The 26538-nt window shown below is 36.0% G+C and overlaps 1 protein-coding gene across 1 annotated transcript in view; it reads right to left on the bottom strand.

The window, feature by feature from the left end:
• Positions 1–26538, bottom strand: part of LOC106875233 (uncharacterized) — a 201723-nt gene that overhangs the window by 44693 nt on the left and 130492 nt on the right. The window contains exons 6-8 of the mRNA XM_089348486.1: positions 20182–20257; positions 10858–10931; positions 4308–4380 (exon numbers count right to left, since the gene is read on the bottom strand). Coding sequence (XP_089204612.1) covers positions 4308–4380; positions 10858–10931; positions 20182–20257 — 223 coding nt within the window. The remainder of the gene's footprint in view (positions 1–4307; positions 4381–10857; positions 10932–20181; positions 20258–26538) is intronic.

Genomic DNA, 26538 nt, shown 5'->3' with positions numbered 1-26538 from the left:
TTTCCTGGCTTCATTGGCATATAGGTTCCCCAATTGGATAGGAGATGATGATGATGATGATGATAATGGTGGTTGTGGTGGTGGTGGTGGTGATGATGACGATGATGTTAAAAGATGAAGATGATGACAATGCTTTTGATGATGATGATGATGATGATGATGATGACGACGCTGATGATGTGTTATGTAAATGTATTATTATGCTGTATCATGACATTAAGTGCATTACTTTCTCTCTGAAATCATATTTTTTTCAAAAAAAGAAAATAAATAAATAAATAGAAAGACAAGCACTAAATACCAATTCCACTTCCATAGAGAACAGCTTGCAATGAAGCAAACACAATGGTATCTTCATAAAAATCTGAAGAGAATATCTGAACTCAAAGAACTTCCAGCCTCTGCATGTTTATGAAAGAAATGAATGCACACGAAACTATTGTGGACATCGGACATTACAGGATCTACCAATACTGTCGTTGCCAACAACAACAACAACAACAACAATAATAATGATAATAATAATAATAATACGATGTATGTATATTATATTCGTGTGTGGGGAGCGGGAGAGGTGCAGAGATGTTATCTTGCCTTTTTAATTATTTAAAATATTTCTATAAAGAGGAATTGGATGCTGACAAAGAAACCAGAGCTCCATTGATGGAATATAAATAAACAACAATGGCAGAAGATATTCACGTTGAATTAAAGAACATCATTGTCTGTCTCTTACCGTTCTGCTTACAGATTACATTTGTGAAGTACGTCTTACCTGGTTTCTGCATTCACATCAACATAACTTTTCTTTTTAAGTTATCTGGTGTTAATATTACATAACACAGGCACAGGAGTGGCTGTGTGGTAAGAAGTTTGCTTCCCAACTACATGGTTCTGGGTTCGGTCCTACTGAGTAGCACCTTGGGCAAGTGTCATCTACTATAGCCTTGGGCCGACCAAAGCCTTGTGAGTGGATTTGGTAGGCGGAAACCGAAAGAAGACTGTTGTATATAAATATATATATATATATATATATATATATATATATATATGTATAAATATATAAAAGGATAAAGAGAGCAATGGTAAAGTTGGAAATACGCTAATACACGACTTATAATCCCCAATCTTGTTCATACAACGAAAGGGGCAAAATTAGCCGGTATACAGCACTTACTCGGTATTACCTGTATCTTTTGGGTTTGGTTAAATCCAATACCCTCCTCAACCTTATATATATATATATATATATATATATATGTATATATATATATATATATATATATACATACATATATATATATCCTCCTCCTAGCACTCTGTCGGTTACGATGATGAGGGTTCCAGTTGATCCAATCAACGGAACAGCCTGCTCGTGAAATTAATGTGCAAGTGGCTGAGTACTCCAGACACGTGTACCCTTAACATAGTTCTCGGGGAGATATAGCGTGACACAGAGTGTAACAAAGCTGACCCTTTGAAATACAAGTACAACAGAAACAGGAAGTAAGAGTGAGAGAAAGTTGTGGTAAAAGAGTACAGCAGGTGAAAGAGTACAGCAGGTGAAAGAGTACAGTCCAGTTCAGCATATTTGTCTTTTCTTTTACTTGCTTCAGTCATTTGACTGCGGCCATGCTGGAGCACCACCTTTAGTTAAGAAAATTGACCCCAGGACTTACGTTTTGTAAGTCTAGCACTTATTCTAGCGGTCTTTCTTGTCGAACCGCTAAGTTACGGGGATATAAACACACAAGCATCAGTTGTCAAGCGATGTTGGGGGGACAAACAAGGACACACAAACATATACATATATATATATATACATATATACATATATATCATCATCATCATCATCGTTTAACGTCCGCTTTCCATACTAGCATGGGTTAGACGATTTGACTGAGGACTGGTGAAACCGGATGGCAACACCAGGCTCCAATCTAATTTGGCAGAGTTTCTACAGCTGGATGCCCTTCCTAATGCCAACCACTCAGAGAGTGTAGTGGGTGCTTTTATATATATATAAATATACGACGGGCTTCTTTCAGTTTCTGTCTACTAAATCCACTCATAAAGCTTTGGTCAGATGGAGGCTATAGTAAAAGACACTTGCCCAAGGTGCCATGCAGTGGGACTGAACCCAGAACCATGTGGTTGGTAAGCAAGCTACTTACCACACAGCCACTCTTATATATGAACAACAATTGACTTCTATCAATTATTATTTATTAATTCAATACAAAGAGACTGCATCTCATGTATTGCATTGAATTAATGAATACTAATGGTTGGAAGTCAATTGTTGTTCAGAAATATTTCTCCATTTTCTATTTTACTCAGTTTTGATTCTTAAGAAACTCATGCTTATCCTTGTCTTTACTTATAATTTATGAGCTTAGCAGTTTGGCAAAAAAAGACTGATAGAATAAGTACTAGGCTTACATAGAATAAATCCTGAGACAAGTAAAAGAGCAATATATAATGTTATGATGTGAAGGGGCGTGGCCTAGGGGTTAGGCTGTTGCGCTTATGATCTCTAGGTCATGGGTTCAATTCACAGACTTGGTGGTGCATTGTGTTCTTGAGCAAAACACTTCATTTCACATTGCCCCAGTCCCCCTTTCGATCAGGGGGGAATGTTGGCCTGCTCACCTAGGGAACATTTGAAGGCTAAAACAATGTAAAGTGCATTGTGACCTGTGATATGTAACAACATCTGGTAGAATGGTTGGTCACATGATCATATGATTATGTTATGATATGCATACAAACACACGCACGCACACACAGACACACACACACACACACACACACATATGAGGGAGTACTGAAAAGTTCCTGGCTTTAAGGGTGTCATGAAAAGCCTGGCTGGAGACCTAACCTTCTGAGTTCTTTTACTGGGCTTAGAAATACTTAAGAGCCGCACCAATAAGTGTGTGAATCTGAGAGGGGAATATGTTAAATAAAACCATAATTAACTGATCTTCCTGTATTTTCTTTTACCCAAATCCAGGAACTTTTCAACAACCCCTTGTTGGCATGAGTTGGATGGTTTGACTAAGGGCTGGCAAGCCGGGAGGCTGCACCAGGCTCCAATCTGATCTGGCAAGGTTTCTACAGCTGGATGCCCTTCCTAATGCCAACCACTCCAAGAGTGTAGTGGGGTCTTTTTACATGCCACCAACACAGGAGCCAGTCAGGTGGGCCTGGCATTGACCGTGCTTGAATAGTGCTTTTTACCTGCACAGGTGCCAGTCAGGTGGCACCGGATTTGGTCATACTTTTTATATGCTACTGGCATGGGTTCCTGTCAGGCAGCACTGGTATCAGCCACAATTAGGACTTCACTTGGTTCATAGGGTTTTCACAAGCACACCTTATTGCCCATCAATTCATGGGTGCTTTTAAATATATATGTGTGTGTATATGTGTGTGTGCATGTGTGTGTGCATGTGCGCCTGCATGTGTGCGTGTGTGTGTGTGCATGTGTGTGCATGTATCATCATCATCATCATCATCCTCATGCTCATCATCATCATCATCATCATCATTCAATGTGCGTGCTCCATGCTGGCTTGTGTTGGCTTGTTTGACAAGATCCGAGGCATCTAAGGATGGCATTATGTTCCAGTGCCTGGTATGGTTTCTACAGCTAAAAGCCTTTTCTAATGCCAAACATTTTACAGCATGAAGATGCTGCCTTCTTCGTGCCACCTGCACCATTGAAGTCACCGCACAGCTCACGGTACAACAAGCACTGGTAGAGGTTGGGATCAACCAAATGCCGAAAGATGAGGTGTTAAAGTATGAAGGAATGATGGTTGGAGGAGGGGGTGCTCAGAGCAAGTTCTTGTAAAGTATCTGCATTGCTAAGGACAAAGCTCCTTCCTAACTCATCGAGACTGAAAGGGCTGCTTTCTTGGTTTCTATGACACATATATTTTCCCCTTGGACTGGATGTTGGGCCATTGCAGAACTTTCCACATTTCGTAGCTGAGTGGATATGGAGCAATGTGAAACGAAGTGGTTTGCTTAAGAAAACAATGCATCACCCAGTCCAGGAATTGAAACCACAATCTTGTGATCGTGAGACCAACTATTTAACCACTAAGCCATGCATCTCCACAACATTGGAAATCTGGCTCAATGAATTGTCTGACCCATCTGAGTGTCTAACTGTGTCTGTATGTTGAGCAATATTGTGAAAGTAATAAAGAAATATAGAGAAAAGGAGAAAGAGAGAGAGAGAGAGATGGAAAAAGAAGAGAAAAGTAAAAATGGTAAGGAAGAATGATGACTGAACTTACCTTCCATTTTAGGAGAGCCAGGTAAATCATGAGAATTTGTTCATCAATGGTTCCACTTAGAACTTCAGAAACACTGTTTGGACAGAAGACAAGACACAGACTTAATGCAAAAGTCTTTTTTTTGTTTTTGTTCTAATTTTTCGTTTTTTTTTTTTTTTTTTACAAGTAACATTTTTATCTTAAAAGAGATTGTGAAGAATTTTTCTTCCTTTAAAACTTAATTCTTACAGAAATACAGATTAGTTAAAGACAAAAACAATACAAAACAAAAAATATAAAAAGCAGGTGCATCAGAACAAATTCAATTTCTTTTCTTTCAAATTCTACATTTTCTTATTTTTATGTTTTTCATCCTTTTATATTTATTTTTTTTTTGCTACTTCCATTCATTTCTTTTTACATTTTTCTCTCACCCTCCTCCTCTCCCCTCTCTCCTTTTCTCCCTCTCTCCCCTTTTCTCCCTCTCTCCCCTCCCTCCTCTCTTTCATTCTCTAATATTCCTTCTTTTCTCTTTCCTTTTACTTATTCTATTTTAGTTGTCTGCTTATGTATTAGTCTCATACATTTTCTGTTCATAGTTTTCTTCCTTGACTTTATATACATCCTAGGCCACTGGTAGAAATGTTTCTAAAATTTTGCTACCCTTTATTATTTTAAGAATATGATTTTAGTAATTTCTGAAGTTATTTGGCATTTTTTTTTATTTACTGATGACTGAAACTACCCTTGTGGGGTGAGTTTAAAAAATTATAATATATAATGGTGAGACACGTACCCACTGATGAGAACGTCGCCTAGCAAATTATTTTATTTGATACTTAAAGTTCGAAACCTAAGTCTGGCTATAAAAAAACATGGTAAAAGTTTTTATTTTTCATTCCCTTCGAAATTGCTCTTAAATATGGTTTTGGACGTTTTGACTGCCCTTTCTAGCATGTTAGGCAGCCTGTTAAGGGTCACCTCATTTTGTATTTAAATGTACACTTTTACCAAGGACTATACCTACTGAGGTAATTACCAGGAGTGCCTGTGGATATATCTATCCCTTAGAAGTGCCAGGAAGTGCCAGGAAGGCGACGCTGGTAATGATCACACTGAAATGATGCTATTACGTGCCACCGGCACAGAAGCCAGGCGGCTGGTGCTCTGGCAACGATCACGCTCGAACGATGCTCTTAGCGCTCCACTGGTACAGGTGCCATCACGATTTCGCTTATATATATACATATATATATATGCATATATACATGTGTGTGTGTATGTGTGCGTGTGTTCTTATATGTTGCCCCTTGTTGTCTCCATGATTAAAAGTACAGATGAACTATTATTATAAGATTAGTTAATACTAATGTGAATGAAAAATACAGGTTCTTGTGAAATGATTGAATTTCAGCTCTTGTTAATCTTGTCATATTGGCAACAGGTGAGCATTCAAGGAACTTTCTGGCTTTAGCCATTGACAGCTTTGAATGGAACACCTCATCTGGCAAAAGAACTGTCATCTGGACTCTCCAATGATTTCCTCTAATTGACTAGATTCTTTAAAAATGGTAGAAAATGATTTCAATGTTAACAGTTACCTTTTCAGAAGTTGGTTAGAACTAGCTGCAGTTCAAATTATATGATGATAATAATAATAATAATAATAATAATAATAATAATAATAATAATAATAATAATAATAATAATAATGATAGAAAAGGAATTATATATTGGTAAAAGAGAGAAATGAAGAAAATAAATACCAAGACGAGAAAAATGTTGGCAGTACATGGAATCTTTCACTCTAAGAGTGACACCAATAGGCTGTACATGTCCAGAAGAAAGGGTGGGAGAGGTCTGATCAGTTGCCAGGACTGTATCGAAGCAGAGGGAAACGGCCTAGGGTGTCATATAAAAAATGCCATGGAGCTACTGTTGAAACACACAGAATGGTATACATATAACATTCCAATACCTTATGAGTAAAATTGGAAGAGCGAAATTTACTCATAAGGTATTGGAATCTTATATGTATCCCATTCTGCCTAAATAATGGATCTACAAATACAATATCCCTGCATATCTCACATCTATTTTCATTCCTCCACTTCACTCTCTATTTCATATCTTATCTAGAATAACTATTGTTTAATCATCCTCTCACACCGTCTCCGATGAAGGGATATAATAAATATCCTGGAAACAGCTGTAAGACATTCTATTTATAAATATTCTCTATTATACACAGCCTTAGTTTTTTTAGCTCATTACGCAAAGTAAATCCTTATATACACACGCTGATATATGACCTATGTTGGACCCCTTATTCGCATAATCACTGAACCTTAAGCTTAGCTATGGTCTATCCATAGCACTCACTCAGCATTACCTGACACCATTACCTCTCATAACCTATATATATATATACACATACATACATATATATTCTTTTACTCTTTTATTCTTTTATCTGTTTCAGTCATGTGACTCTGGCCATGCTGGAGCACTGCCTTTTGTCGAACAAATTGACCCCAGGACTTATGCTTTGTAAGATTAGTACTTATTCTATCGGTCTTTTACTGAACTGCTAAGTTACGGGGACATGAACACATCGGCATCGGTTGTCAAGCAATGCTGGGGGGTGCAGCATTGGACACACAAACACATACATACATACATACATATATATATATATATATATATATATATATATATATATTCGATGAGCTTCTTTCAGTTTCCATCTACCAAATCCACTCACAAGGCTTTGGTTGGCCCAAGGCTATAGTAGAAGACACTCACTCAAGGTGCTATGCAGTAGGACTGAACCCGGAACCATGTGACTGGTTAGCAAGCTACTTACCACACAGCCACTCCTACACCTATATAAATATATGTATGTGTATGTATATTGTCAAATGAGTGACATTTTATTTTGCACCGCACCAGTCTACTCAGCAGGCAAAAGTGAGTAGTACCAGTAATTCAAAGGGGCCAGCCTTGTCACATTCTGTGTCATGCTGAATCTCTCTGAGAACTACGTTAGGGGTTAGGCATGTCTGTGGAATACTCAGCCACTTGCATGTTAATTTCATGAGTAGAGACGGTTCCATTGATTGGACGAACTTGAACTTACGTCATTGCGACCAACGGAGAACCAGTAACTAGTGAAGTTAATGGTACCGCCGTCTTCATGCATTTAATGTTTTTTTTTTCTTTTACTCTTTTCGGCATTGCTGCTGCAGTCATACTGGAGCACCACCCTTTTTTATGTCAGTTAGCATCATCATAGTTTGCACCAGTGCATGCTATGTGTTACATTTGTCAACCAATAAAATGTGGAAAGATGTTTTGTTTTTTTTTTTGTTTCTTTTTTTAAGGCTGCAATCAAAAATTGCAAAGCCAAAAACTGTAACCATGAAACAAATTGCCTTTTATCTTCAGAAGTTTGTCTTTGTATCTTAGTTCCAATATCACCAGACTATTTCTAACTTTCAGTTTGTTTTTTTTAATGGTTAATAAATTAATAAAATAAATGCCAATAATGTTACAGAACTGATTCAATACAAGAATTTTTTGCCTTTCAAAGAAACTAATTATGATTAAGGATTGTCAAATGAGTGACAAATAAAGAATAATCTAAAAGATCTTTTTATTTTTAGGAAATAAACTGTTATAAATGAAGGTTTTTATTACGAAAAGTGATGGCAAAAGTGTTTTGATGAATTAAAGTATTGTAGGTGACAGTTCTGTGAAATGAGTTTTATGGAATTGGTTTCCTGAAATTGAATGTTCTACGGGGATGATGTAAACATATTTCCTCTTCTTAAAATTAAAGTAATGATGATGATGATGATGATGATGACAATAAATATGGTAAAAAGTATGCCTAAATCAAATTTATCCTCTAACAAGTTTGTGTCAAAATTGAGAAAAGAGATTTGTTTGAAATGTAATTCCCACGGGGAGTAGTCAGGCGTTTAAAGAGTTTGATTTATTTCCTAATAAGTATATATATATAAATAAATAAATAAATAAATATATATTGAGAGAAAGCAAGAGAGAAAGAGAGAGAGAGAGAGACATTAGGTATATAAATATGCATATATATATATATATATATATATATATATATATATATATATATATATATATTCATAATATTCATGAAGGTAATATACAATTGTCACTAAGGGTACCAAAGTACCTAAATTGCTATAAATAAGAGTTAAAATACTCTTAATGCTGTGCTGCATTGTATTTTACCTTTATGGTATCACATTGCACTTGGCTGGTTATATTAATTTTTAGTAGATTGTATATATATATATCTACATATATATATATATATATATATATATATATATATATATATATATATATATATATATATATATATATATATACATATATAGGATTTGTTATGTTGATGAGGATTTATTATGTTGATAAACTAAGGAAGAATCAGATGATGAACTTTGCTCACTGGAAGATGACTTTTACTCTCCAGCATCTGCCTCCATCGATGGAAAGTCAGTCAAAATATTCCAACTGGAACATATAACTATAAGGTCTTGCATTGTGGTCAGTCTTATATGAAGAAGAGATTGTATGTGAAACAGTGGAAGAATTAGAGCTAATAGATGGACATTGAAATTTATAATTAGGTGCAAGAGTGGCTGTGTGGTAAGCAGCTTGCTTACCAACCACATGGTCATGGGTTCAGTCCCACTGCATGACACCTTGGGCAAGTGTCTTCTACTATAGACTCAGGCTGACCAAAACCTTGTGAGTGGATTTGGTAGACAGAAACTGGAAGAAGCCCATCGTATATATATATATATATATATATATATATATATATAAATGTGTGTGTGTGTATGTTTGTGTGTCTGTGTTTTTCCCCCCAACATTGCTTGACAACCAATGCTGGTGTGTCCCCGTAACTTAGCGGTTCAGCAAAAGAAACTGATAGAATAAGTACTAGGCTTATAAAGAATAAGTCCTGGGGTCAGTTTGCTTGACTAAAGGTAGTGCTCCAGCATGGCCGCAGTCAAATGAGTGAAACAAGTAAAAGAATAAAAAAAAATAAATTAAAGAAGTAACAGTTAAGAGTACAACCAACAAATGTTTGTTAGGAATGCTTAAGTTTATGACAAAACAATTGGTAATTAAACAAATAGCCATTAATGAGCAAAACTGAAAGGAAGAATTGAAAAGGAAATGGTTTTGTTCATTTTTGTAATCTTCTCTGTGAGAGTCACAGATGCCTAAAAGATACCTGACGAGCTGAAGCATCACCAGTCCAGAACTTCACTCTCAGAGAATATTGGTTTCAAAGTGTGACGCAAGGCCAGTAATTTCAAGGAAGGGCCAAATTAATTACATCGACACCCCAATGTCCCATTGGAATTTATTTTATCCACACTGAAAGGATGAAAGGCAAAGTCAACCCCAGCTGGATTTGAACTCTGAATGCAAAGACAGACCAAATGCCACCAAGCACTCTACTGATTCTGCCAGCTTGCTGCTTTACTCTCAGAGACTATCAGAAGGAATTTCTTCTGTTCAGTGGTTGAATCTCTATTGTTTTAAGAATTTTCTTCCTGAACACGAACCAAAAGTCTTGAAACTATGCTGGAAGGCACCAACTCATGCGAGCTTTGTGCCATTTTTAATGTCTTGGGAAAAGCACCTTATCCAGGATAAATTTTACAAGTTATCTAAAATATCAAACAACATTAGAAAAAGTAAAGTTGCGTTTGTTGGAGAAGTTAAGGGAGACAGGGCAGTGATGCCATACTTTAGGCTCCTTAGTATGATCGAAATCCCATGGGTCACTCTGTGAAGACATACATCAATCAGTTTAAGAGATGATATTGTCACATGACGTAGAAGAGAATCAGATTGATACTTTGATGATCATGACTAACACACTAATTGCTGCTGTAAAATTAATGAGTATTTTATTGTGCTGCAGTGTTGAGTTCTCTTGTGCAGATCCATATACACTTGCAGTGAAAAGACGGTTCCTTTTGGGGAATAAATAAAACAGAACTCTGTCGAACTGAAGTGAAGAGAAGAACGGAAGTTCTTTTTAGATTTATGACTTAGTCATGTGCAGAAGAGCAGTACTCATGATCTTTGAAGCGTGGCCAAGATGTGTGGGCAGATGGTGGGGAATTCTGTGATGCATGGATTACTACACCAGTCAGCTGTGTGTAGGGATATCAGGTTATTTTTCTGGCTAGAGAGATGGTTGATTGATTGTTGGAGAGTGGAAGCCATTAAAAATACCCAAAGACTGAGTGATACCAGGCAGCAAGTTAGGCCGACCAGTCACTGCTGATCTGACACTAGTATTACTACAATCTAAGGTTTCACGTAAAATGCAAGACTTCATTATTCTCAAGTAGTTTCTGTCATATTGGATAATTTATTTCAAGAGATATTTAATTGTTAAAGTTGACATTTATAACATTACACTCCTTTGGTTTATTGATGTTGTTATTGAAAAATTGTCTCAGGTATTAAGCATTCCAAGCTGAAGTAGATTTGCTGACCTTACCTCAAAATATCTTTCTTTATTCCGAGTTGAGATTCAATATTTTCAAGAAGGAATTCAAGATGAAGTGCTTTGCTCTAAGTTCAATGAAAAACAAAAAAACAAAACAAAGTAAAAACACAATTTTCACATAAAGTCAGTCGATCTGTCAGTCTGCTGGTCAGTCAGTCAGTCTCATACACAGGTAGTCTTCATAACTGAATTATCTCTTTGCTTCAGTTAGCTCACTTATGATTCAGCCACTATTGTTGTTGTTGTTGATATCGTCATCATTTTCATACAAAATTTTCCTTTACATTTTGTTTTTTCACAAGATTTATCACAATCAGCAATTTTTTTTTTCCTGTTTTCTGCCTCTCTACATTTTCCTGCAATTGTTATTGTTGCAAACAGAAAAATTATTGATATAAGTATAATATGACTGATAAGAATAATATTGATTTACTTTAACCAACCACAACACCAAGGATTGTTTTGTAGGAAGTGAGTAGAATAATGTTTTAGTTTGTTATTCACCAGAGTAAAGCTGGCAACTCCTATTAACAACCATAGTGAGAAAATCCAAGACAATTTCTAGGTATGTAAGTTTGGTTGTTACGGTCAAAAGACATGTCTCTGGAATGTCAGATTTTAAAAACTTTTCATGGCAATTAAATTTATTGACACATACAGCATCTCATGGATTTTCTTATTTTCTTATTCAATAGTTATAAGATGATGAGAGAGGACTCTCTTCTGAATTGGGTTTCAGAATTCCACAAAATAGATTTTCTAGATGTGGTAGATAGTGCTCACAGCTTGGCAAATTAATACCTGTAGAATAACGAGCATTACGTTAAGATATGATGGAATTCATTAATAATTCATCTACAGATAAATAACTTGTTCATTTAATACATTTTCTTTTAATTGAATTAATCAAACATATTTGTGACATTTATTTAATTTAATGTTTGGAATGATAAAATATAAAATAATTTCAGTTAACATGTGAATTCATACCACTTGCATGTTAAACTAGTTGCGGAATAGCATTTATTTCGAAATGCTATTCTATAAGACATCTCCACTGTTTTACCAATAGTCAAGTATAAACCAGAAATTGTCCAATATTAGTAAATTCTCATGTGCAAGGTGAGCACCGAGAATCATAGTGATGACATACATATTCGTACTTAAAACATTCTTGTAGTTTCAATTGTGAAAATGTTAACCGCTGTTGTATTTCCTCATTGGCAAATAAAGTTAGATTCATTAGTCCAGAGTAGCTTTGACTGAGGTGTCAATAAGGTTGAAACACCAGTGTCTCAAAGTCTCCTTTCCTTAATGAATTCTGTGTGTGTTATGAACAATCATTTGCTTGAAAGAAGAAGTTATTTTGTAATGACAAAAGTACAACAGTGATTAGCATCTTCATAATTAAATCTGCAGGAATGTATAAATGGTTCAATATTAGTCCAATCACTGCTGACCAGGGACTAAAAAAACTACAATTACAAAGATCTCGATCATAAGTCTTCTCAGTCATAATTCATCTGCAGTTAAACAATTACAGCAACAACAACAACTTTGATCATAAGTCAACTCAGTTCTATATTTAAGAGATGAGGAATTATGTACATTATTTACATTATTTACATTTGATGGATATTTGTCCTCATCTTGTTTGTTGATAACACAACGTTTCAGCTGATGTACCCTCCAGCTTTCATCAGGTGTCTTGAGGAAATTTCAAACCTGGGTTCTCATTCCTAAGGTATTTTTTCGATGTTGTTGTTATTATTATTATTATTATTATTATTATTATTATTATTATTATTATTATTCAGGTCACTGCTTGGAATTGAACTCAGAATCTTGGGGTCAGTAGCCCACGTTCTTAACTATTACACAGGCATATGGCATAGTGGTTAAGAGTGCGGGCTACTAACCCCAAGATTCCGAGTTCGATTCCAAGCAGTGACCTGAATAATAATAATAATAATAATAATAATAATAATAATAATAATAATAATAATAATAACATCGAAAAATACCTTAGGAATGAGAACCAAGGTTCGAAATTTCTCCAAGACACCTGATGAAGGCTGGAGGGTATATCAGCTGAAACATTGTGCTAACAACAAACAAGATGAGGACAAATATCCATCAAATGTAAATAATGTATAAGTCAACTCAATTATGTATGACCCATAGCTCAAAAACAACACCACCGCCAACAACAACAGTTCATTTCAGTTTATGACTTTTTAAATCATGAAATTCAACACTTCAGAAGATGAATCCGTATGTATTCCTGTTCTAATTCTAATGCATTCTTATATTCGTTCTGTTCTCTTTTTAGCATTATTTATTTGAATAATATTCTGTCTTCAAATTCATTCCTTTTACTTACTCCCCTCCCCTGCCACACACATACACCCACACCCATTGATAATATTAAAGCTTTAATTTCATAAGCAATGCTTTTTGTATAAAATGTTATAAAATGAAATTTTAGTTAATTTATTATAAACTACGAAACTGTGAGTTTCCAATCGCCATCTTTGGTGGCTGTTGTCAAATATTGAAATGAAAATGAAAATCATGATGAGAGACAACAACAAAATTTATTTCTAATGATGATGTTTCATATAGATAACAAGACACTGGCTGCATCTTGTATGAACAGGCATTTCTATGAAGGTATAGACTTCAAAACAAAACGAAGCGTTAAAACTGCAAAGAAAATCATTCAGAAGTAGTGAGCTATGTATTTTGGTTATAACAATCAGGGAATGAACAGATGTTGCTTTGTAGATAACTGCTGGTTTGTGTAATGTGATGTTGATTGGAGCCAAATGGAGACAATTTAGGTGTGTAGCAATTAAGCTGCAAGCAATTGCTGGGTTAATAAGATTTTGCTAGAAGCATTGCTTATGAAATTAAAGCTTTAATATTATCAATGGGTGTGGGCGTCTGTGTGTGGTAGGGGAGGAGAGTGAGTAAAAGGAATGAATTTGAAGACAGGAATTGAATAGAAATGTCTTAATCAGGCATGAAAATATGAAGACTTTGGTTAAATTAAAAGAGGCATTTTGCATACCTTCCCTTTCTGTTAACAAAGAAAAGAAGAATTTTAATTATAATATAACCGTTTAGCTAACTAATCATTTTGAAGAATTCCAGTACTTACCAAAATGTTGATCACATAAACACACCAGAATTTACACTTGATCATATCATCATCACCACCACCACCACCACCACCACCACCACCACCACCATCATCATCATCATCATCATCATCATCATCATCATAATCGTTTAACGTCCGCTTTCCATGCTGGCATGGGCTGGACGGTTTGACTGAGGATTGGTAAGCCAGAAGGCTGCACCAGGCTCCAATCTGATCTGACAAGGTTTCTACAGCTGGATGCCCTTCCAAATGCCAACCACTCCGAGAGTGTAGTGGGTGCTTTTTATATACCACCAGCATGAGGGCCAGTCATGCGGTTCTGGCAAAGACCACGCTTATGCTCAAAAGGTGTTTTTTACATGCCACCTGCACGAGAGCCAGTCTGGCAGCACTGGCAACGACCATGCTCAAACGGTTGTCTTTCATGTGCCACCGGCATATGTGACGGTAAGGCGATGCTAGCAATGATCATGCTCGAATGTTGCTTTTCACGTGTCACCGGCATGGGAGCCAATCCGTGGCCCTGGCAATGATCACAAGGAATTCACAGATTTGAAGAAGAGCATTGCTCAAAACATTAAACCACCTTGTTTTCCTTCCCTAAGCGTCTGCTAATACTTTACATGTACCACTTCCTCCTGCTGCTGTTTTTTGTGTTTGTCCTTCTTCTTTTTGGGGATTTACTATACATATAAAAGGATCACCAAGATAGATCGCTAGCCACTAAATCTTTTTCTATTTTCTCTCCCTGTTCATTTCTGTGTTCCTTTCTGTCAAAGAGCGTAGGCTCGAAACATAAAAGACTTTCTCACTTCCCAAGTGTTAAACTAATACATGTGTTTGTTGTTTACACATGTGTCTTTGTCTTTTGTTTTTTGTAAGTTCTCAAATTCTCACTATATATATATGTATGTATATATATGTGTGTATATATATATATATATATATATGTATATATATATATATATATATATATATATATATATATATATATATATATATATATATATATATATATATATATATATATATATATATATATATATATATATATATATACATGTACCTTTTCATAAGTATAAGCATAGCTTTGTGATAAGAGGTTGGCCTCTGAACCACATGGTTCTGAGTTCAGTCCCACCATGTGCACCTTGCACAATTATGTTGTACTGTAGCCTTGTAGAAGTCAGTTGTATATATATATATATATACATATGGTGGTTGTCTACTCCTTACACAGAGTTTGACCACCTCCTGCACCTACACCTTAGCCCTTTCATGGCGTCTGATGTGGCTTTTTAAACCAGACAATGTTTTGAAAAAACACCCACACAGATTGCACCTCTGATTTGCACTACCAATACCTGCAGGTAATTTCTGCTCATTGTAGATCCTAACATGTCTTTTAAGACCCTCATTGGATTTGCAAACCCTCTGGCACACACCACATTCAAACGTGTGCACAGACATATAATCAGAATAGCTGGTTGAAGTTTGTTTTCCATGGGTTCGCAGGTGAGATTTGAGGCCAGCCAAAGACAGACATGGTCTGTCACAGACTGTGCACATATATATGTGTGTGTGTGTGTGTGTGTGTGTGTGTGTATGTCTGTGCATATCTTTTGATGCAATGTATGCCAGAAAGACTGCGAATCTAATGGAGGCCTCAAAAAGAAATTTTAGATCCACAAAGATCAGAACTTATCTACAACTCTTGGTGGTCCAGATCGGATATGCAATCTGTGTGGATGTCTGGAAGTGATCAAACTCAGCATGAAGAACAGACGGCCACCATATATGTATATATAGCAACAAGGTTGTCAATACTAGAGGGGGGAGGGGGAGGGGAGGAGGAGGAGAGGAGGCGGAGGAGGAGGAGACTATCCCCATCAAATCAACCAGTTTTCAAAATGATGAGAGCTTCATTAGTTATTTTCATCTATTCCACATTCAAATTTTCAAATTACTAAAAAAACACGTTTTTTTTTTCATAGTTACGCATTTTTATTCAAATATTTCCCTGTTCTTCTTTTCTCGTGTCTTCCCCCATACACCCACACACCTGTTATTTGCGTTTACAATCCATCTGTATAAACCCACAAATTCTGCATTTTTTATGGTATTTTGAAAAAAGCATCGGTGAGTGAAACCTACATACGTCTCTCAGCAAATACGTTATATATACATACATGCACACATACATAATACATACATACATGCATACATACACACACATACATACATGTACACATACATACATACATACACACATACATACAAACATCCATCCATACATACATGTATGCATGCATACATACACATACATACAGATATATGTTGCTATTTGTCTATCTGTATGTCTATCTATCTATCTATCCCTTTCTATATATAACTATATATATATATATATATATATATATATAACTCTCTCTCTCTCTCTATACATATATATATATATATATATATATATATATATATATATATATATATATATATATACATATATATATATATGTATGTATGTATGTATATAGAAATATAGATATAAATATTGTAAGTATATATACCTTATGAATACACACACACGCATATATATAAGTATGTATATATATATATATACATATAAATACATATACATATAATATATACACACACATATATGTATGTATATACATATATGTATATATACACACACGTATGTGTATGTGTGTGTGTGTGTGTGTGTGTGTGCATAAACATTTATACAGTTATATCTCTGATATTCATTCATTATCTCTTTAGAAATTCCTCAAGAAACGATGACAAAGTAAATATTTTTTTTTCTCTCTGTATCATAGTCATCATCATTATCATTACCACCACCACCACCGCCACCACCACCACCATCATCATTCCACTTGTTATTACTATTATTATTATTATTATTGTTACTAATGTTATTATTGGTGTTGTTATTATTATCATTATTATTAATTTTATTGTTGATGTTATTATTGTTGTTATTATTATTATTATAATTATTATTGTCTTTAGTTTTTGGCTTCTTATTTTGTCCTTCATTTTTTTTTGTTTTGCTTTTATTTTTTTTTTTCTTCATTGAAGAAAACAAAATATATCAGCTATCAGGATATGCATATAAAAAAAAAAATTTTTAAAAGCCCATCTGACTAAACATATTTTGAAGATTATAAAATACTCTAAGACTGGAATATAGCAACTTCACGTTTATCTCTGAATGTGTTGCTAATCATTCTTATTCACACTGTTTACAATTTTCAACATTTTCATTATTCAACTCACTTTATGCCAACTCAGTATAAAACATTGCTATGTTACCAAAAAAAAAAAAAAGAAAGAAAAACACCCTAAGAATGATTTTTTTTGCATTTTGTTTAGCTTTTAATATTTCAGGTGTGGTTGTGTGGTAAGAAGTTTGATTCCCAAACCCCTGGTCCTGGGTTCAGTTCAACTGTTTGTCACCTGGGTCCCCTGGGGCAAGTGTCTTCTACTTATAACCTTAGGCTGACCAAACCCTTGTGAGTGGATTTGGAAGATGGAAACTGAGAGAAGTCAATCGTATATATATATTTATTTATATATATATAAGTTAGTTTTTGTTTGTGGCAGATGTTCAGGTGCAATAAAGACTGCAAACAAACAGGAAACAACTTCTATCTCATTCCAGGGTGAACAACTAGAGGTAGTCGATAGCTTCCGCTATCTGGGCGACCAAGTTAGTAGTGGGGGTGGGTGCGCTGAAAGTGTAGCTGCTAGAATAAGAATAGCCTTGGCAAAGTTTAGAGAGCTCTTACCCCTGCTGGCGACAAAGGGACTCTCACTCAGAGTAAAAGGCAGACTGTATGACGCATGCGTACGAACAACCATGCTACATGGCAGTGAAACATGGGCTGTAACTGCTGAGGACATACGTAAGCTCGCAAGGAATGAAGCCAGTATGCTCCGTTGGATGTGTAATGTCAATGTGAATACCCGTCAGAGTGTAAGTATCTTGAGAGAAAAGCTGAACATTAGAAGCATCAGTTGTGGCGTGCAAGAGAGACGATTGCGCTGGTATGGACATGTGGTGAGAATGGAGGAGGATAGCTGCGTGAAAAAGTGCCACACCCTAACAGTTGAGGGAATCCGTGGAAGAGGTAGGCCCAGGAAGACCTGGGCTGAGGTGGTGAGGCAAGACCTTCGTATATTGGGCCTCACCGAGGCGATGACTACTGACCGAGACCTTTGGAAATGTGCTGTGCGTGAGAAGACCCGGCAAGCCAAGTAAGATCGTTGCCAGTGCCCCTGGACTGGTTCTTGTGCGGGTGGCACATGAGATGCACCATTTTGAGCGTGGCCGTTGCCAGTACCGCCTGACTGGCTCCTGTAGGATTTTCGAGCGAGATCGTTGCCAGTGCCCCTGGACTGGCTTGTGCGGGTGGCACATAAAAGACACCATTTCGAGCGTGGCCGTTTTCGTGCGGGTGACACGTAAAAGCACCCACTACACTCTCTGAGTGGTTGGCGTTAGGAAGGGCATCCAGCTGTAGAAACTCTGCCAAATCAGACTGGAGCCTGGTGTTGCCATCCGGTTTCACCAGTCCTCAGTCAAATCGTCCAACCCATGCTAGCATGGAAAGCGGACGTTAAACGATGATGATGATGATGATGATATATATATATATATATATATATATATGTGTATATAAATCATAGAGTGTGTACTTTTGAGTCTGTATGTCTCCTGTCACTACTTGTCAACTGTTGTTGGTGTAGAGTAAAGATTATTTGCCAACATAACATGGCAGTCCTGGTTTAGGACGAATGTTGCTGTAATTTAGCCCCAGAAGACATCATCTTCAGCTGGCTATACAACATGATCTGAGTGGGGGTGCTAGATTCCCTTGTTCAAAAATGTAAGGACACAGATCATGCCGAATAGCCAGCTGGAGACGATGTCTCCTGGGGATAAATTACAGCAACATTCGTCCTAAACCAGGACTGCCATGTTATGTTGACAAATAATCTTTACTCCAAAGTACTGTTGCTGATATCTCACGGTGTGAGATTTAAAAATAGTAATTTTCTAATGTTTACAAGATGCTTTTCAATTGGAAATGTATCCTTGAATGCTTACAACACACTAGGGGAGTGCTAAATAAACCCCGGGAACTAGGTTTTGGGACGTTTACTCATCAATTAGGTCAAGGCAAGATTTAAACTCAGCTCATGAAGAACTGGAATGAATACTATAAGGTATTCAGTCTATGATGTCTTTCATCTTTTGGGGTGGGGTTGATTAAAATAAATACCAGTTATGCACTGGGGTCAATGTAATTGACTTAATCCCTTCCCAAAATTGCTGGACTTGGGATAAAAATTTGAAACCCTTATTAATTCTTAGTTTAAGGTGCCAAGCTGGCAGAATCATTAGTGTGAAGGATGAAATGCGTAGTGGTATTGCCTCTGCCACTATGTTCTGAGTTCAAATTCTACTAAGATGAACTTTTTCGTTTCATCCTTTCGGGGTCGATGAAATAAGTACCAGTTATGTGCTGGGGTCGATGTAATTGACTCATCCCCTTACCCCCAGGATTTTCAAGGCCTTGTGCTTAGAGTATAAATGGTTATTAATCCTTAGTTTAACAAGTCGAATATTTGCAGACATTTTGTTGTATTTCTGAGCAAGACACATCATTCTACATGCCCAAAGACAACTAGATTTTACAAATATGAACAAAATCATCTAGAAGTGTTAATAATGACAGGTTGGTATCCTCCTTAAAGGAATACTTATCTCTTATTACCCACTTTGCATCACAGAACCAGAGATAAGCACCGACTATCTGGGAGTCAGACACAAAATTGATATTATTTATGAAGATATATAGAATTATCTGAAACCAAAATTGATTAGAAAAAAGATTATTTAATGCAGAAAATTTCGTTTTTGTATTTTGTTTGCAAGATTCTTGATGTATCTGGCGTGTTGAAAGAGGTTTTTTCTTTGGTGTCTTGCAAGGGTCATTATGCCAATAACAGACACATGTGTTTTGTCATTGTTTAATGTCTCCCATGAGATACCAAACAAAATAATGCAGACAATTTATGCTTCAATGTTAATGAAATATGGTAATATTTTAATTACATACTGGTTGATCAGAAGTTGGTATCTTGATTCCAGGAATGGCTTCTAGTAGCATGAAGAAGTAGTCTGTGGAACATAAGCTGAAACGATAAAAAATAGGTGAGTTTAATTATTTGAAGTTGTTGGGGTTCATAACTCTACAATTTGGGGCTTGAACTTCGTGGATTGTATCAAAGGCAAGGCAGAGTAATAGGGACCACCCTTCTAAATTACACCCTTGGGAGAAGTTTAGGTCAACAAGTGTAAGCAAATGGAATACTTGTTGACTTTGTATGATAGCATCCTATATGACAAGTGTAAACACTTAAGATGTCTATGAACTAATAAGAAAGTAACTACATGCTTGTTTGATCTTTTAAATATGGCAGCTAAATCTCCCTCAAATATTAATTCCTGTTGTAGAAAAGGAATACTGTATTGAATTTAGATTTTGAAACACAAGGCCAGCAATTTCAGGGAGGGTGAGTAAACTGATTACATCGACCCAAGTACATGACCGGTACTCATTTTATCAACTCTGAAAGGATGTCATGTTGACAATTCTGGCAGCTCACCGTATTAGAAAATGTTGTTTTACATTATCCTGAAAAGACGGGCTGGTCATGACAGGAGTGCCTTTACACTTTGCCAGTCTAAGAACTTGGGAAGAAATTCTCAGAGACATGCATTAAATGGAAATCAAAAGGTGAAAACCAAAAAGTGAGATCAGTGTGAACACAATCTATTTAATAAGGAAAGTTTGATTAAATAAAATCACACCAGGGACTAGAAAAAGATTCATCGATTAATTGAGGTCAAAAAAAGCAAGGGAAATAACTCTGACATCTTAGTTGTCTAAATAAATACAGTGCCATACTTCCTATTATTGGTTTCGGGCAATAAACTGCACTTTCAAAGACATCAGGGTAGAAATCATAATGCAGAGAAGTTCAAAGATGGAATTATTAACTGTGGAGAGCCAGCAGTATTAGAGAGAGGAAGCTGGAGGGTTGGTGGGGTTATTGTGAGTGTTAAGACAGGGAAAAGAGCTAGTACAGGAAGAAAGATATGTATGTATGTGTGCATGATGTTGTATATGCTTGTCTTTCCTTGTCTTCGCCTTTTGTGACAGTTGTAAATCAGTGCTACTGTCGTACAAGCAGTGTTACTCATTTGTAATACCTCACAAAAATATGTTTGGCCATGGGAAATATTACTTTGCTTAGAAACAGATAAGAATTGGATGACAAGAAGGTTATGCAGCCATAGAAAATATCTCCCTAATTAGACTCTGTCTGATCCATGCAAACTTTGCAAAGGAGACGTTAAAATAATGAAGATGATGATATATATATATATATATATATATATACAGGGTGCATAAGGTATTTGAGGACATAACCTTTTTTGGTCATTGCTGCATTTTTTGCTAACTCTGTATAATCTTTGTTTCAGAAAATAATAATGGCAGACCTTCATGTGTGTGAAGATAGGAAAAGAATCGTTAACAAATGCAATGAGCTCCTTGTAATCTGTAAATATGAATTAACATATATATATATATATATATATATATATATATATATATATATATATATATATATATATATGTATATATATATATATATATGTATGTGTGTGTGTGTGTGTGTGTGTGTGTGTGCATGTCTGTGTGTGTGAGAGAGAGGGAGAGAGAGAAAGAAAGGAAAGAGAGAGAGGGGAGAGAAAGAGAGTGTTTTTGAGCCTCCTCCTTGTGTTGGAACCCTGTGATAGCTGTAAATGAGTGTCACTGCCATAGAAGCAGTGTCATTTATTTTCCAATATTCTGTGAAGATATGCCTGGCTATGGCTGGAAACAGGTGAGGGTTGACAGCAGGAAGAGCATCTGGCTGTAGAAACCCTGCCTCAGCAGATTCCATCTGATGCGTGTGAGCATGGAAAGATGGGTGTAAAAATGATGAAGATGATGATGATGATAATTGTGCGTAATTTTTCGTTATTCTTTTTCTATTGAGCTTGCTTAGCTTCTTGAATATTTATATAACAACAAAATATTCAGCTGCCTTCCAAATTTATGAACCAAATGTGAACATTTTTGAAACCGAAAAAGAGATAAGTACAAATAAAAATCATTTTAAAATTTAGAAGCCATAATGTTGAATATTTCTATTAAAAACGAAATCGAAGAATGAAATGTTGCAATTGAAACTGTGCAAGAAATAAAAAATCTTGTTAAAACTGATTAAAATCATTAACTGACATTTTGTGACATCTTAAAATAAAAATGAAAGCATTTGGGAAGCTGTTGCTTCTAGCACAAACATCGGGCCCTCCAAAATGGCAGGATCTACACAAATACTCATTTCCTTGCTTTTTATTTCTAAAGATGGATCCTTGCACCTGAAATATAAAGGTTTCTTAAAAATTGCTGCATTGTTAGAAGCTACCTTTATTTCTCATTAGTCCTGTGGTGGTGGCACATAAAAAGCACCATTTGAGCATGGTCAATGCCAGTACCAGCTGACTGGTCTCATGCCGGTGGTATGTAAAAAGCACCATTTAAGCGTGGTTGATGCCAGTGCCGGCTGACTGGCCCCCATGCCGCCTGACTGGCTACCATGCTGGTGGTACATAAAAAGCACCATTTGAACGTGGTCATTGCCAGTGCCGCCTGACTGGCTCCCATGCCGGTGATACGTAAAAAATGCCATTTGAGCATGCTCGATGCCAGTACCGGCTGACTGGTCCCATGTTGGTGGCACGTAAAAGCACCTACTACACTCTTGGAGTGGTTGATATTAGGAAGGGCATCCAGCTGTAGAAACCATGCCAAATCAGATTGGCATCTGGTGCAACCTCCTGGCTTTCCAGACCCAAGTCAAACCGTCCAACCCATGCCAGCATAGAAAACGGACGTTAAACGACGATGAAGATGATGATGATGATCCATTATTATACTTCTATACTACAATGCTTCAAGCAAACTACAACACTCTTCTAGAAATAAAATGTTTTCTTTGTAGCTGCTAAACATTGAAATGAAAGTTCCAAACGAATAGGTTAACAGATGATATTGTTCCTCATCTTTAAACTGTGTTGATGGCCAAAACAGGACTCCAGTAAGGACTCCAGGACTGTTTTCGTATTGGCTGAATCTGGAAGAAGGGGTCGTGCCCAAACCCTTCACATGCCTTCTTGAACAAGTCAAATCAATGTGGTTTCATCCTCTTGTACATTTGTAACACAGCAGCAACAGGAAACAATGTTTTGTAGAGGAAGTGCTGAGAATAGGGATGAATAAGGGAACTTTGTGGGGACAGAGTATGAGTGAGGAAAGGAGAAGTGGAAGTGGTTTGTGAACAGCTAGATTTAAGAAGTAGAGGCCAAAGTAGTAGTGGTAAACAAAAGGCAAAGAGAGGACACAGAATGACCTGTGGTCAGTGGCTTCAGTCAGTTGGAATGTGATGCCATAACAACTTGTTAAGTGACTTTTCTTTGTCTGTGATCTGGAATATTTTTGTATGTAGCAGCGACAGTGTCCCAGATCTGAGAGCAGTACTCATTTCATCATTATCATCATCATCATAAATGCTTTGACAGGAGTTGCTGGCCCTGGAGACTGTGCCAGTCTTTACTGTCTGCTTTGGCATGGTTTCTACAGCTAGATGCCCTTTCTTAATGTCAAGGTCCCGTAGTCTGTTTTTGGTTTGGTTTCTACAGCTGGATGCCCTTCCTCCTAACACCAACCACTTTATAGAGTGTAGTGAGAGCTTTTTATATGGCACCAGCACAGGTGCCTTTTACATGGCACCAGCACCAATGCTTTTCATGTGGAACCATCCACACATATTGACTGAAAAACCACCTCTGGCCGCTTCAGACAAATGATCCTGACAAATTCCTCTCTCAGGCAAGGTGCCACACAGCTTGTCTCTACCATCACCCCATTCTTCATTTTCTCTCTTTTCTTAGGGACATATATGAATCTTTGAAGAAATGTGATATTGAAACCAAAACCATGTGATTAGGAAACAAACTTCCCACCCACACAACCATTCCTGCCCCTATAAGGAATGAAATACTTCCATGACTGACTGCTACTTTTAGGAACAACTGCTGCCTTCTTTGGCAAACTGATTCTCCAGGAATGTAACCAACATAAAAATAAAAGTCTTGAAGAAGGAACCAACTGGTTAACTAAAATTTATTTCGGAATTTTTTTATAGACATTTCACCTCTCGAAAGACGCACAACTGTTCATTTATGACAAAGTTTATTATTAAGATAGACTATATTTTCTTTCCATATTGTTATTGTTATTGTTGTTGGTGCTGTTGTTGTTGTTGTTAATGTTATTTTGCATTTTTAAGTGTTTTATCAATTGGATTTCTAGCACTTTCACTTTAATTTTAAGAATATTTGGAGAGGAATAAATAATGCCATAATTTCTTGAGAAAGCTTTTCAATGACATCATTAGCACTCTAATAATTGGAATATCTTATCAACAACCAAAAAAGAAAACAGAAAAAAGAGACTTGTTTAAGACGACTATAACCAATCCACATTAATCACACAGAGAAGATTCTTCTCCTTGCAGCAGAATATGTTTCAAGTTGGAAACTTCATTTCTAAAGCAGAACAGGATTCTTTGTTTTGTGTTCTTTTTTGTTATTTTATTTGATTTCCATTTACCCTGTCAAGAGAAATCAATACTAGATTAAGTATTGTTTCTTTTCACAAGAATTAATTATTCTTGAGGTGAAACTGTAAATGGAGAAACTAGAATAAATAGAAAAAAAAAGGCCATGATGAAAACTTCTAAATTCCCAATAGAATATATCTATAAACACATACATGTACAGACACACCACAAACACACACACACACAATTATATATATTCACGTGTGTGTATGTATATACACAAATACATACATACATAGTTATATATATACACACATATATAATCTATTTTGCCATAAATGCACTTACATAAATGCATATGCAATTTCATATGAAAATGTAAGTGTATATACATATGTATACACGTGTACTTACAATTTACCAAAGGCAATACATGCATTCATACATACATACATACATACATACATACATACATACAAACGTGCATATATATATATGTATATGTATGTGTGTATGTGTACGCATTTGTACACACATAGATGCACATATAATTTACCAAAGGCAGCATATATATATGCATGCTAGTATGTATGTTAGTATGTATATATATATATATATATATATATATATATATATATATATGCATATGAATATATATGTGTGTGTATATTAATATGTATATATATGCATATGAATATATATATATATATATATATATATATATATATATATATATATATATATATATGCATATGAATATATATGTGTGTGTATATTAATATGTACATATATATATAGTTTGAATTTACAAAAAAAAAACAAAAAACAAAAGACAAAGACGGGTGTGTAAACAAGAAGCAGGTGCATTAGTTTAACACTCGGGAAGTGAGAATGTCTTTTATGTTTCAAGCCTATGCTCATCATCAGAAAGGAACACAGAAATAAACAGGGAGAGAAAACAAAAAAGGTTTAGTGGTTAGTGATCTATGATGGCGAATGCCGGACAGAGGTGGTCATATATATGTACATAAATAATAGCAGATGGATAATGTGTCAATTCACTACAACTGTTTCCAACGAATTTTTAATTGGTTAATGGAGACATTACATGATTAGAAAAAGCCTATGACCAGCAAGGGTCGTAGAATCATAAAGGTGCACATGCCATTGCCTTTAAATGATTCTAAATGTTGTGGTTTATGTATTCACCTGATGAAAACAGATTTTCCTAATGTTGTAATGAATGAATAAATAAAAGATTTGTTGGAAACGGCTGTAGTGAATTGACACATTATCCATCTGGTGTTATTTGTTTATTTATTATTCACCTCCCTCAGAACCCACTCATCACATGATCCAAAGTATATTATGGACCATACACTTAGTGCAGTGTATGTTTCCTGATTAGTGTCAGGGCTCATGGTATACTCAGCCAGGTGCAGTTAATCATATACATAACCTGAATATCTTTCTGCCTCTACTTCAGTACCAGCATATGTATCTCTCTATTTTTGCTGTGTACACAGTTTACTTTTTGACCTAATCTGGGTCCTTCATTTACTTGAATCCTGCACTAATATATACGTATACACACACACACACACATGGTGATTCCTTCATCTTGACAAATGACAGCCATCCCATCAACATACACAGCACACCCCATCACACAACACAGCCACTCCATTGATGAACCCTCAGATGACTCTTAAGACCAGATGCTGACTGACAGGGTTTAA

Source organism: Octopus bimaculoides, chromosome 3, assembly GCF_046866305.1.
Source record: "Octopus bimaculoides isolate indiv1 chromosome 3, ASM4686630v1, whole genome shotgun sequence".
Classification (NCBI taxonomy): Eukaryota; Metazoa; Mollusca; class Cephalopoda; order Octopoda; family Octopodidae; genus Octopus; species Octopus bimaculoides.
This window is presented reverse-complemented; position numbering and strand designations above follow the sequence as displayed.